This window comes from Lissotriton helveticus, chromosome 6 (genome assembly GCF_964261635.1).
Source record: "Lissotriton helveticus chromosome 6, aLisHel1.1, whole genome shotgun sequence".
NCBI classification, from domain to species: Eukaryota; Metazoa; Chordata; class Amphibia; order Caudata; family Salamandridae; genus Lissotriton; species Lissotriton helveticus.
In genome coordinates, this window is record NC_136067.1 from 356,768,302 (window position 1) to 356,782,927 (window position 14,626).

The following is a 14,626-nucleotide window of genomic DNA, read 5'->3' on the forward strand; positions in this document are numbered from 1 at the left end:
CTGGAGTCAAGCTATCCTGGCTTTTAATGGCTGATAGCCAGAAACCGGTCCTAGGATGCTTGATTCCGGTCCAGGGAAGACATGGCTTGGTAGTTCGGGCTGGACTGTTCCCTTGAGGCACAGGGTCAAGACTGATTTGCATATGGCCATGTCTGAACTGGGGTGGCGTGGTGAGCAAAATAACAATGGATTAAACCCAGATCTGTGACTGGGGGTGAATGTTTTGCCAATGTGCAACATTCCGTCCATCATCTTGTGTGTTTTGCAATGTATGTGCAGCAAAATAATTTTGTGGACAGAGAGTGCTATTGGGATTCTATGCTCATCTGGCTTCCCCTTCATTTCTCGATTTAGGGCATCAGTCAATTTATATATTTTCAGCGTAAAAAGATATGAGCGTCATAATAAAAGTGACCACAGACATACATGCCTCACTTGAGAGTGGGTATGTAGCTTGTCATGACTGCATCCATTCCTGTGGGAATCTTGAGACTCAACCTCAAATTTCAAAGGCCAAGGACCTTTTTTTTGTATACCCTCACCGATCACTGGGAGAGTCTGCCCTTCTGTGATGGTGCACAGGCAAAAAAACGTTAAGCATCCCCACATACAGTGTGCTACTGCACAAACATATAATTGATGCAGGGGCCGTTTTCCTGTGCTTGCCAAATTTTCCACACTATCAGATTATTTCTTAATTTTGCCACAGCATTACATTTACAATCTGAAAAAAGCTGAAATAATCTCTGATAGTCATCAAAAGAATTGAACTACCTTAAAAATAAGAGAGTGTAACAGGGAGACTTCTTAACACAGTATGTAATTGTTCAACTTTCCTTTCCCTAAGTGTGCCTCTTTTACAGACTAAGGGGCCGATTAGGATGGCGGTTTTTCCGCATCCTCCGGGCCGGCGGAAGTGTCCGCCGGCCTGGAGGATGCGGAAAAACCGCTGCGGAGCCTCCAAAGACCCACCGCCAAATTAGGATGGCTGGTGGGTCTGGAATTCCGTCCGCCGCTTTTCCGCCGCGGTCGGCTTCCGACCGCGGCGGAAAAGCTATAACATGGCAGGCGGTGTCTATGAGACACCGTCCGCCATATTAGGATGTTCGTAAATACATGCTTTTCCACGGCGGCTTTTCCGCCATGGAAAAGCATACGGACATTCACTTTGGGGGCCCGTTGCGGGCCCCCTGGGTGAATGGGGGGTGGGGGGTGCACATGGGGGGTACCTATGGTACCCCCCTGCATTTGCGTGCACAAAGCAGCAGGCACCGTGCGGTGCCGGCCGCTTTGTGCATGTAAATGTAAAACATGCTTTTTTAACATTGCGGCGGGTGCAGCTTGAAGCTGCACCCGCCGCAATGTTAAATATAGAGGATGTGACCGCCACCCTGGCGGTCACATCCTAATCAGCACGGAGGGAACGCCGCAGCCCCTGCGGACGTTCCCTCCTCCTCAAGGGTGGCGGACGGACGCAAGTCCGTCCGCCATCCTAATCGGCCCCTTAGTACATTTGAGAGTGCTTTTGTAATGTTTCAGTTTTGGACTGTTTTTGTTGTCCTATTTATACAGTGAATGTGCAGCCTTGTACTAGCTGATTGGTTACCACATGGAGCCTTGTTACAAGTTCTTATGTAATCTGGATTCGGCGGCAATTGGAGTTACTTGCTCTGGGGTTTGTCACCAAAGCACTTCGGCTGCTGATAAAAGCCAAAATGTCCAGGTAAAATTCTGAGAGAAACGGGAAATTACTACAGAATGCGGTATTCCAGATTTCAAAGACAATTCCCCATTTCTCAGGGTTCCAAGTTATCAAAAGAGTAATTTCACACTAAACTTTTAGGGCCTCATTTATGAAGGCCTTGCGCCACTGGTGCGTCACTTTTTCCCATTTTAAAAGTGACGCACCGGCGGCGCAAGACCTTCATAAATAAGGCCCTTAATATTTTTGGTAAAGGTTACTCTTGGTGGCGACATTATTGCCAGGCAGTTTTTGGTCCACTCTTAATGAGGTCCTCAGACGGTTCTTTTGCTATGGTTTTCCACCACAGTGCAGATGTTTTCTTCTTTCTCCTGTGTTCACTGTATGTTTTGATAGTCTGGGTACAGAGAGCTTTAGCTGTCTGCTGGCAAACTAATGATATGCATAACAGTGAGCCACAGCATATCACGAATATATATACTGTAAAATTGACTCTATTATGTCGTTGATAAAGTAGCTGCATTGTCAGGTTCACTATTTCACATTCATGCAATAATGGTGCCACAATACGTCTCCTCTGTTAATTAAAGGCAAGTCAAACGTGTTAATAATGCTAATACTATTTACCAGTTTCTTTAGACACAGTGCCTTTCATCATCACTCCTCTAAAATGTTAATTATTTGTAATGTGTTTGTTTTAATTATTTGTATTAATTGTTTGTAGTGAGTTTTTTATTTTCATTTCATTTGACTTTTTCCTTCCCATTTATCATTGGCTAGTTTTCCCCGCCTGTCTTCTCTTTCTGTTACATAATTTAAGCTTGTGAAATCTGCCCAAGTTTGCATGCATTGTCCTCAATTTTTTCTACTCTGGCGTCTAATTTCTTGATGAACTTTATATATCTTTTACACGTTCTATAGTATCATTTTGTGGCTTACCAACTACATCTTTACATTATGCATTAAGAGCCGACAGGCTCATTTACACCATCAAAAGTGATAAATTGACAACAACCACTATCAACGCTTTTTTATACAAACTGCCTCAGTTAAGGTGTTCTGCTGATTTATTTCATGTGCCCATTTGGATACAACCCCCCAAATAAATATTTGTAGATTTCAAGAGCAGTAAAATGCTTAGGATATGTTTTGTCATTTACCAGTGGTATAGGCAGGTAAGAAAAAGTGCTTTAGTGTGCAAAGAAAGGTGAGGAAAATATTAATAGTTTAAAGAAAAGGGGTAACCCTGTGTCCCTCAGAACCTGGGTAATTAATGGTTTAAGAAAAAGTGGTTCTGTTGGGTAAAACACAAATGATTTAACAATGCTAATAATGCAATCCAAGACTACATCAACTACTATCAACAAGACGGATGGGACTTTGCACCACCGCCTGTTCCCTAATCAGATTCACACAGATTACGGATACCCTGGCCATCGTGCCCTACAGATTAAGGCTGAGGTTGCCCGACCTTCATTAAACTGTCCAGCCCCACCACACTTCTGTCTTGAGAAAGACCCGCAGTGACAACGTACTGGGGCACATCAGGGTCGAAACGTCAACGCTATTCATAGATCCAGTACCACCAGGATTCCAATAGGAAGAATAAGAATCTTTGGCTCTAAATCAATGTCTGGCCATCCTAAAAACATTTGTGTATATATTTGTATATAGGAATTTGTTCTCACTGTATATATTCTTCACCCATTGAGCACTTTTGCACAGATGTCACTCAATTGCACTTTAATATTGATTCCGACAGTCCATTTCTGCTATGTATGTGAACACTGAATGAAGCAATTCTGTTATAAATACATAGTACAATCTTTTGACTTAATGACTTATTTGTTGAGTACCTATTTCTAGAGCTGTGCTTATTGGAGAGCGTTAGTCTTGGATTGCATTATTAGCATCGTTAAATCATTTGTGTTTTACCCAACAGAACCACTTTTTCTTAAACCACAAGGAAAATATTAAATCCTTTGAACAACTACTATACCAGGTGTTAACTCTTGAAACTTGAAACTAGGGCAGTTGGGGCAGTTGGCACCTAAAGGTCTCTTACATTGAAATAGGTAATTCTCACAATATCTATGGCTAGATGTTACACAAATAACAGGTGCAGATTAAAGGTAATATTGGCGTTTCCAATCAGTATGTGAAAGATATCTTAGAGAGTATGTCAAATTTAGCTGGTTTGAAGTGGATGCCTTGAGAGAATAAAGGGAAAATAAGAATACCAGAGTGGTACATCTACATTTGTAAGAGACTACATGAATATTTTGGTGGTTGGCCCTTTCTGCATGTGCTTTCTATATATATTTACCTGTATGAATTGTATGATTTCATTCTGATCAATTACTTGATGTTTTGCTTTTTATTCTCTTTGTACACTGTACTTCAGCTCTATGTATCATAACATTTGCATGTAAATTCAATAAAATTGATTAAAAAAGAAATATCTAACCATCAGTCTTGATGTTTAGTTGACTTGCGCAGATTAAACTTGCATCCTTGTACTTCGGGTCATGGATAGTGTAGTCAAATGGCATCTTCTTCATGATCTCCCATTCAGGCCACACATCCCCAGGCTGGTGATAACATGCATCGGATTCATCTCTGAGGTCTACAATGTTAGTAAAATTCCATACAATGTGTAGACAGCATTTAGTGTACGCATTAAAATTATCCCAACCTTTGCTGCAAATGAAGGGCAGTGAACTGCCTACAACTCAGTCTGCACAGATAGTGTACATTCTGTCAGAGCCATATTAATACTGAAAAAATAGTAGGTATAACAAGGGATGAAATATGCCTTATGTGGTATTCATAATGGAATTTATCAACATTATTTTTGCTCTAATATGTGCTGCTTGGCTATCTAACATCTCACAGACATTCATAATAAAATAAATTATGGTGTTACCAATGCTCTGGAGTAACATATCAGATGAAGGGGATTGTCTCAGTTTAAGTCATGCACTTCTGTTTTTCAATACTTTTTCTGGTATACAGAGATTAAGAAAAGACAAAAAATGTCACTGCCAATGTTGATATGTAATTGCAAAAAAAGCCAAAATCAAATACACAACATTTGTTTGACTGTGTTAATGTTCTCTCCATGGTACACAAGTCCTCTGCAGGGGGGACTAGGATCCACTTTGCAAATCACACTTTTTTTCTCTACAGAGAAAGAATTATGTTACTTACCTTGTAGGAATCTGTTCTTGGCACGTTGTGCTGTAAATTCACATGCTTAGGTTTCTTCAAAAAAGTCTCTTGAGTCACAAGGTAAAGTGACTCCTCCTGTGATAATGCACATGGGCATCGACTCCATTGTTAGACTGTTTTCCCACAGGTGGGTGAAAAAGGAGTATAAGTAACACTATAGAGATGTCCATGCATGTGAAAAGGGTAAAAGTAACTGCGACTGCCACAGGTATCTAGGGAGGAGGGCGGGTGCATGTCAATCTACAGCACTACATGCCAAGAACAGATGCTTAATGGGTAAGTAACATAATCCGTTCGAAGCATGTATAGCTGTAGATACATATGCTTTGCATAGATGGTAAAGCAGTGCCCTCCAAAAGTGGTGGCTAGCCTGTGGGTGTTGCAGTTGTTGGAAAAATGTACGTAGCACTACCTGACCCACATTAGCATGCTAGAACATCCACACAATAATGTTTAGGGAAAGTGTGTGGTGTAGACCATATAGCAGCTCTACATATGTAAGCTATGGTATATTGCTCAGGAAATCCATGGAAACCCGTATTTTACGAGTAGAGTGCGCTCTAGGGGGTGTAGGTAAAGTCCTTTTAGCTATGACATAACATGTCTGAATGCATTTAATTATCCATCTAGAAATGCCTGATTTGGATATGGGCTTTCCTTTGTAAGGGGCGAAAAAGCAACAAAGAGTTGTTTGGTTGTAAGGATATTTTTGGTTCTGTCAATGTAATACATTAGAGCTCTTTTAACGTCTAGTGTATGAAGAGCCCTTTACGCAACTGAGTCTGGTTGAGGAAAGACACAGGTAACTCAACTGATTGGTTAAGGTGGAAAAGGGATACCACCTTTGGAAAGAACAAATAGTTTTCTTACCTGTCGGTGTAGTTTTGCAGCTTGAAGATCTTTCTGGATTCACTATTCTGTGCATTATTCCGCGGTCTTGTGGTTGGGTCCGGATTCGTAGTCTTTTCTTTTTTTTTTTTTTTTTCTTGTAGCCCAGGTGGGCGTTGGCGTCACACCCCCTTGGGTGTATTTCCGGTGACGTCGGCATGCTTCCTGCGGAAGCTCCCACTCTTGGGCGCCATCTTCGGGTTCTTTCGTTTCCGAAGTAATGGCAATGTTCTATTTAGTTGATATTTTTACCGCTTTGAACTTTTAAAGTCCTTTTTTTTTTGTTAACCACCTCTTCTCTCTCCAGCCTCATCTTTCTGGCGGAGGTGGGTGGGTTCGCTAGTGAATCCAGAAAGGTGTTCAAGCTGCAAAACTACACCGACAGGTAAGAAAACTATTCGTTTTGCAGCGTGAATCTTTCTGGATTCACTATGCTGTGCATAGATTTTGTAGCGGTTTCTCATCTCTGTGGCGGCTGGGTGGAAGATGAGCGTTGGGTGTTGAATATGTGCTGTAGCACCTTCTGTCCAACTTGAGCTTCCTTGTTCATTTGTATGTCCACACAGTAGTGCTTCGTGAACGTGTGCACCGAAGCCCATGTTGCCGCCAGGCATATGTCCTCTATGGGTGTGTTAGCCAGGAAGGCTATTGTAGCGCCCTTCTTCCTAGTGGAGTGGGCACGTGTCCCCTATGCCAGCTCTTGTCCTGCACGCTTGTGGCAGAGTTGAATTGTCTGTGCGATCCATCGTGCAATCGTCTTTTTGGTTACTGCTTTCCCCATGAAGCTGTTTGCGAATGACGCAAAGAACTGTTTTGTTTTCCTGTGTCCCTTTGTCCTTTCAATGTAATGCATGACTGCCCTCCTGGCGTCCAGGGTGTGCAGAGCTCGCTCTGCGCTAGTTGTTGGTTTTTGGAAAAAACTCGTTATGTGTATAGACTGATTCATGTGAAATTTGGATACCACCTTCGGCATGAAGTGTGGGTCAGTCCTCATCACAACTCTATCATTGTGTATTTGTATGTAGGGTTCTTGTAGCGTCAGCACTTGAAGCTCGCTTACTCTTCGTAAGGACGTTATTGCAACCAGGAAGGCTGTTTTCATAGTTAGCATCTTTAGGGAGGCCTTGTGAAGTGGTTCAAAGGGCTCTTTCATGAGTTCCGTTAGGACTGTGTTCAAGTCCCATGCAGGAGGCGGCACCCGCTTGGGTGGTGCGATCCTTTTCGCTCCTTCTAAGAATCTCTTCACCACCTGTGATGTGAAGAAACTCCTGCACGTTTCTCCCCTTGTGTAGGCGACTATCGCTGCCAAGTGAACTCTTAAAGAGGATGAGCTAAGGTTCTTCTCCAGCAAGTGCGTCAGGTACCTTAGCACTGTGGAGTCCCTCTTCATTTTATTGTGAAGTCTTTCTTGCCTGCACCATATTGTGAATCTTTTCCATTTCGCAACGTAGCACTTCCGAGTGCTGGGCCTTCGTGCCTCCCGCAGGACCCTCAGGGTGCTTTCTGGCAGTCTCAAATGTGCGAACTCTATGTCCTCAGGAGCCACGCTACTAGGCTCATGCTCTCTGGCTCTGGATGTAGTACCTCTCCGATCTGCATGGAGAGTAGGTCTTTCCTCCTGCTGAATCTGTGGGGTGCACACTGTGTCATCTCCATGATCTGCGAGTACCATGTCTGCCTCGCCCACTGTGGTGTGACCAGTATCAGTGTCATGTTGCTCGCTCTGCACTTGCTCAGCACTCTGTGCATCAGTGGTATCGGGGGAAAGGCGTAAGCAAATGTCCTTGACCAATCTATCCATAGGGCATTCCCCAGTGACCCCTCCTCGGGCTGCCTGGATGCGAAGTTTTGGCATTTTGCATTCTGGCGTGTGGCAAACAGGTCCACCGATGGTGTCCCCCATCTGTCGAACAGGTACCTTGTCTCCTGAGCATTGAGCTCCCACTCGTGGGATGCCGATGTCTGCCTGCTGAGCCAATCGGCTTGTATGTTGTCCTTCCCTGGTAGGTGTATGGCTAGCAGGTCTATCTTTAGAGGGATGGCCCATCTCCATATCTCCTGCGCCAGCGTTGAAAGCGGGGCTGACTGTGTGCCCCCCTGCTTGTTGATGTAGAACATCGCAGTGGTGTTGTCTGTTTGTATCAACACCTTGTGTTTGTACAGTCTTGTTTGAAAGGCTTTCAGATTGTCTTCAGTTCTAGGTAATTGATGTGCTTTGCCGCATCTGTTGGCGTCCACAGTCCCCTCACCTTGAGCTCCTCCATGTGAGCGCCCCATCCCTTCAGGGATGCGTCTGTGGTGATGGTCACCGTTGGCGTTGGGGGCGTTAGAGGCTTTCCCCTTGTTATGTTCTCCATGGTCCACCATGCCATCTCCTTCTGCACTGCGTGCGTTACAACCACTAGATCCTCCCAACCGCCTGTAGCTTGTGACCATTGCTCCTGTAGCCATTCTTGAATGGGTCTCATGTGGAGTCGTACATTTGGTACCAGGTGGATGCATGATGCCATCATGCCCATGATCTTGCTCGCAGTCCTCACTGTCCGAGCTTGTCCCTTCCGGTAGAGGCGAGTTTCCTTCACCAGCGCCCTCGCCCTCTTCTCGCTGGGGAACACCTTGCCCTGTAAGGTGTTGATCTGTGCTCCCAGGAAGATCTTGACTTGTTCGGGCTCCATTGATGATTTCTTCCAATGGATGGAGAACCCCAGGCTTATGAGCGTGTTCGTCACTGTATGTGCGTGCTGCTTGCATTTCTGGTATGAGTTTGCTTTCACCAGCCAGTCGTCCAGGTAAGGGTATACGTGTATTCCTTGCCTTCGTAGGTGCGCTGCGACTGCTGCGAGGCACTTTGTGAAAACTCTTGGTGCCGATTTTAGTCCGAAGGCCAGTGTCGTGAACTGGTAGTGGCTTTCTCCAATGGTGAACCTGAGCATGTGTTTGTGCTTTCCGTTCATTGGGATGTGCAGGTAGGCGTCTTTGAGGTCTATTGTGACCATGAAGTCCCCGGTTTGCAATTGTGGGAGCACCTCTTGCAGGGAGGTCATTTTGAATTTTTGCGTTCTTATGAATTTGTTCAGGAACCGTAAGTCCAGAATGGGTCTCATTGTCTCGTCTACCTTTGGTACCAGGAAGTACGTTGAGTATATTCCTGTGTTTCTTTCCTTGAAGGGTACCCGTTCTATGGCCTGCTTCCGCAGGAGTTCCTTTGCCTCCTCCTGAAGACACTGCAGCTGCTTGCTTGCTAGTGTTTTTCATTTTGGTTTTCTGCTTGTTGGCCTCCCCTCCAACTCTAAGCAGTATCCGAATTGGATAATGTTGAGGATCCATTTGTCTGATGTGATTTCTCTCCACTCTCGGAGGTAAAATCTTAATCTTCCTCCCACTGGTGTCATGTGGTCGCAGGTGTCTAGTTTGTCTTGACCCCTCTGTACGTGTTGCCCCCTGGGATCTTTTTTGTGGGCGGGCACACAGAGTTTTTTTAAGTCACTTAGAGGCGGGCTGCTGTCCCCCTCTTCTGTTCTGTCCACGTCCATTTCCTCTCCCACGAAAGGACTGGCCTCTTTGTTGGTACTGCCAGGACTGCTTCTGCTGCCCCTGTTGAGCCTGCGAGTCTGCCTGGTACGTTTGTTGGAAAGCCTGGTGTGATGTACCTGGCTGGTTTCCACCTCTCCCGCCAGGCCTCCGTGACGGAGTCCCTCTTTTGTTGCCTCTGAACTGCAATGCTCCCATGGACCTTGCTGTTTCGTTATCCTTTTTTAGTTGACTGAGCTTCTCATCAACTGTTGTCCCGAAAAGCGTGTCGCCGTTGAACGGTGTGTTCAGGATGCTGTGTTGCACCTCCGGTTTGAAACCTGAGATCCTTAGCCAGGCGTGTCTCCTTTCCGTGACACCCATCATCATGAGCCTGCTGGCGGTGTCTGCCCCATCTAGGGCCGTCTTAAGGCAAGAATTTGCCGCGTTCTTCCCTTCTTCTACCAGTTTTTCGGCCTTCTGCCTGGCATCCTGGGGCAGGTCTTTCACCAACTGCCCCAGCTCCTCCATGATCTGGTACATGTGCCTGTTTATCAGGGCGTTGGAATTAGCCATGCGCCAGTGGGTCACGGCATTCCGTTTGATCCTTCTGCCCACCAGATCCATCCTCTTGCTCTCCTTATCCGGTGGTGGACCCGAGGTAGTGGGTACGTTAGCCCTCTTCCTTGCTGTGGCCGTGATAATGGAGTCTGCGGAGACCGTGCCCTGAATGTAGGCTGGGTCCTTTGAGGAATGTTTGTACTTTTTCTCCGTTCTGGGAGTTACTGCCTTGCATGTTGCGGGTTCCCTGAATGCTTCCTTCCCCTGGGCCAAGACGCTGTCGAGCATTGGAAGGTACTGGCTCCTTGTTTGTGTTGGGAGCAATGTCTCTAGAAGGAAGTCTGCTTTCTGCTTCTCTTCGTCGAGCTTGAGCTTGAATGCTGCTGCGGCAGATTTTATCACCGAGTTGTAGGCCCCGATGTCGTCCGGCGGCGAGGGCCTCGAGGGGTATGTGTCGACCGCCTCCTCCGGGCTGTCGGTGTCGACATCTATGTAATCTACCTCCTGTAGGTCAGAGGGTGCCGACTCTGCGTCCGTCCTGCTGTCCTCTTCCTCCCCATAGTTGTAACTATCGTAGGGATTCTCATACCCTTCTTGGTCGTCGACCACCTCGACGTCCTGGTCTTGTTCCTCGGCGACCTCGTCGATCTCGTCTTCCTCCTCGACTACCTCCACCACCGGTGGCTTGGTCTTGTGAGGGATCGTGAAGGCTTTCATCTTAGCGTCAAAATCTTTCTTCCGCTGCATGATGTTCTCCATTTCGGCCTCGAGGCGCCTTCTCTTCTTCTCCATCTCGGCCGCGTGTTCCGCGTCAGATGGATCAGCCGTTCTTTTCGGCGCTTGGATCGGTGCCGAGCTCTTCGGTGTCGAAGTTTTCGTCGTCGACGTCGAACCGGGTTTTGGCTCTCTGGTTGTCGTCGTTAGTTTAGGGTCTTTCTCCCTCGGCGTCGATCGATCCTTTTCGGGGACGATTTTCGACGTTTTCTGCTGATCAGCAGCTCTCGGCGCCGGGGACTCCTTCTCGGAGGATCCGCTGGGCCTGTGAGTAGTCGCGGACGCCGCCTTCTTTGGCGTCGGCGCTTTCGGGGTCTTGCCCTCGATTTTTCGACACTCAGAGTCTCTTGTGCTCTTGGGGGCCGAAGAGTCTCCTACCTTATCAGAAGTCTTCGTGTAATCGGTCTCTACGACCGTGTAGCTGTCGTCTTCGGCGGCAGCGTTGTCTTCTTCTTCGGAGGACATCCCCAGCTCGTAGAGGGACGGAGTCGGTGCCTTCCCTTGCAGGGTGGCGTGCGCTACCCTCTGTCTCTCCCTCACACGAAGGGTCTTCGGTGCGAAGGCGGAGCAGGCGTTGCAGTCTCCGCTTTCGTGGTCCACCGGTAGGCAAAGGTTGCAAACCGGATGCTGGTCCTTCTGCGCGTACTTGTGGTGGCAGTTACGGCAGAACTTGAACGGCGTGTTGTCCATCATCGAGCGTCCAGGGGCTCCCTGGTCACGTGTTCATCGACGGTCGTCGAGGATCTCGATGAAAAACGCCTTCTCCTTGCTGATTGTTCGTCGATGAAGCCCCCTGGAGTCTTCAGATGACTTCTCCTTGTGTTTTCTGTCTTTTCCTTTCTTCTTTCTCCAAAAATGTCTGGAGCCCAAACGGGAACGATCCAGACCCGACCGCGGAAAAAAAGAATCTGAAGATGGCGCCCAAGAGTGGGAGCTTCCGCAGGAAGCATGCCGACGTCACCGGAAATACACCCAAGGGGGTGTAACGCCGAAGCCCACCTGGGCTACAAAAAAAAAAAGAAAAGACTACGAATCCGGACCCAACCACAAGACCGCGGAATAATGCACAGCATAGTGAATCCAGAAAGATTCACGCTGCAAAATCTTGGGTACGCGTGAAGGACAACCCTATCCTGTATAGAAGTAAGAAAGGTTCTTCTATGGTTTAGTGTCTGGAGCTCACTGACACGCCTACGTGAAGTAATGGAAATCAAAAAGGGACCTTCCAAGATAGAAATTATAGGGAACAATTATGTAATGGTTCAAATGATGGACCCATAAGTCTGGTGAGAACAGTACTGAGATTCCATTTGGGTGCAAGTTCGAGTAGTGTCGTGAACCAGGGTTGAAGAGCCCAAGTGGGAGCTACTAGAATGAGGATGAGATACGTTTGACAGAGCTTGCAAACCGGATCAGAAGAAGAAGCAAAGGTGGAAAAGCATAGGCAAATATCCCTGAACAGTTCATCCAAAGAGCAATGTCCTTGGGTAGCGGATGTGGGAACCTAGAGGTGAAGTTTGGGCATTTTGCGTTGCATGCTGTTGCAGACAGGTCTATCTGTGGAAACCCCCACTTATGGTAGTATGGGAGGAAAAGTAGAGGTGGAGTTCCCACGCATGGACTTGTTGCCGCATCTTGCTGAGGAGGTCTGCAAAGTTGTTGTCTGTTCCCGGGAGAGGATTCCGCTAACAGCTGGATGGTGTGATGTATTGCTTAACGCCAAATGGTCTGAGATAGACGTAATAACTGTCCCCCCCCCCCGTTTTTGTACATAGTACATGGCTGTCATATTGTCTATCCGGACTAAGACAACCTTGGTTACCAGGAGAGGTATGAACCCTTTCAATGCTAGGTGAAAAGCTTGAAGCTCGAGGTAGTTGATGTGGAGACACTGGTTTCCCAGAGACCATGAACTATGAAATCCTGAAGATGAGCACCCTATCCTGTGAGGGATCCATCCGCTGTCAGAATGATTTGTTGAACAGGGTCAAGGAAAGGCTGACTTTTTAACAGATTTTGTGTGTTCCCCCACTGCAGAGAGTGCGTCTGTCTATCAACACTAGATCCTCTAACTGACCCTGTGACTGAGACCACAGGTGTGCTAGACATTCCTGCTGCAGATGCCTGTGTAATCATGCATGTGGCACAATAGCGATACATGAGGAGATCATACACAGCAGACGCATAACTGTTCTGACTGTCAGTTGGTGATTGGCTTCAAAGTGTGGTAGCAGGGTTTGGACATTTTGAATCCTTGCTGCATTGGGATAGGTTAAGTCTATGTGTGTATTGAGAATAGCCCCCAAATATGGCTGAACCTGTAAAGGTTAAAGATGGGATTTTTGCATATCGATGGTAAACACTAGTTGATGGAGCAGGTCTATGGTGACCTGAGTGTGTTGGTGGCACAGAGGAAGGTTACTGGCTTTGATAAGCTAGTCGTCCAGGACCTGGATGTTTTGTCTGCATAGAGGTGCTGCTACCACTGCTAAGCATTCGGTGAACACCCAGGGTGCAGTAGTTACCCACCAAAAGGGAGGACTTTGAACTGATAATGTTTGCCAGCTATGAAAAACATGAGGTACTTGCAGTGTGCTTGATGGATTGGGATGTGAAAGTAGGCGTCCTTTAAGTCTAGGGATGACATAAAGTCACTTGCTGGAGAAGTGGGATCGCGTCTTGGAGGGTGACCAAATGGAAATGCTCTGACAGGATGTAATGCTATAATGAACCTTTTTTGGGGGTGGATGAGAAAGTACAGGGAGTATACCCCTGACCCCTGATGTTGAAGAGGGGCAGGTTCTGCAGCTCCTTTGAGTGAGAGAGCTTTAACTTCCTGTTTGAGTAGTGTTAGATGTTCCAGAGATAGTTTGTGAGTGCGAGGTGGAATCTTTGGAGGTGTGTTGATGAACTCCATCCAATAACCATGTTAGTTAATGTCCAACACCCACTGATCCAATGTTATGGATCACCAGCTGGGGAGAAACAGTTTCAATCGACCCCTACAGGTATTAAATGGTAAGGGCAGAAGTGTTTGCTGGACTTCTGGCTTGAAGCCAGGTATATACAGTCATGCATGTCTGCGTAACAACTCATTAGTATTTGTACCTCTGTCAGCTGTGTCCACGGAGTCTAGGGCGCACCTAATGAAGTTATTGGAAATTAGTTTGGTTGGTACTACGAGTTCCTGCCCTCTTTTCGTATGATCGTCTGGGAGGTACTGGAGGAGTTCCTCCATTTCTTCCCAGTGGGCATGATCATACCTGGCTAATAAGGCTTGTGTATTTGCAGTCCGCCAGTGATTGGCGGACTGCACCGCTAACTGTTTTCATGAAGCATCAATTAGCTTAGACTCCTTATCAGGAAGTGGAGCATCAGCTGTGGTTTGTAAACTAGCCCTTTTATGGGCATTGGAGACAACTAAGGAATCAGGGGGAAGTTGCCCTTTGATGTAGATAGAGTCTGAGGGTGTGGTTTTGTATTTTGTGTTGAACCTGGGAGTGATAATGCTTGCTCGCACATGGCCTTTAAAGATGTCATCGGTGTGACGCATTATGCCTTTCAACATAGGAAGGCATTGGGTAGCCCTCTGTGTACTGGATAGGGTTTCAAAGGGGAAATCCTTCTCTAAATGCTCTTTATGGAACGGGACTTGGTGTTACACTGCAGCCCTGCTGATGAGTTCTTGATATGAGGTGATATCATCAGGAGGCAGTGGTTTGGCTGGGTCCATGTATGGATCTGTGTCCCTCTGGGGATCAATGTCATAATCTGGCCAGAGATTTGGGGATTGTGGTGAATCATAAGAATCATCTGCCCACCCATGCTCACCCTTGAAGGAAGGTGGGGACCCCTGCAGAGCGATATCTAGAGGATCACCCTGAAAATTATGTGGAGAGGGTGAAGGTGGGGGAAGGAAGGATAGAGAGAAAGTTGGTGGTGAAGCAGGTGGAGAAGGGT

General features: G+C 46.7%; 1 protein-coding gene across 1 annotated transcript in view; it reads right to left on the bottom strand.

Annotated features, from left to right (window-relative positions):
• GREB1 (growth regulating estrogen receptor binding 1) overlaps window positions 1-14,626 on the bottom strand; it is a 656,933-nt gene that overhangs the window by 111,042 nt on the left and 531,265 nt on the right. Inside the window, exon 24 of the mRNA XM_078647791.1 lies at window positions 4,170-4,328. Within this exon, the coding sequence (XP_078503917.1) occupies window positions 4,170-4,328 (159 nt within the window). The remainder of the gene's footprint in view (window positions 1-4,169; window positions 4,329-14,626) is intronic.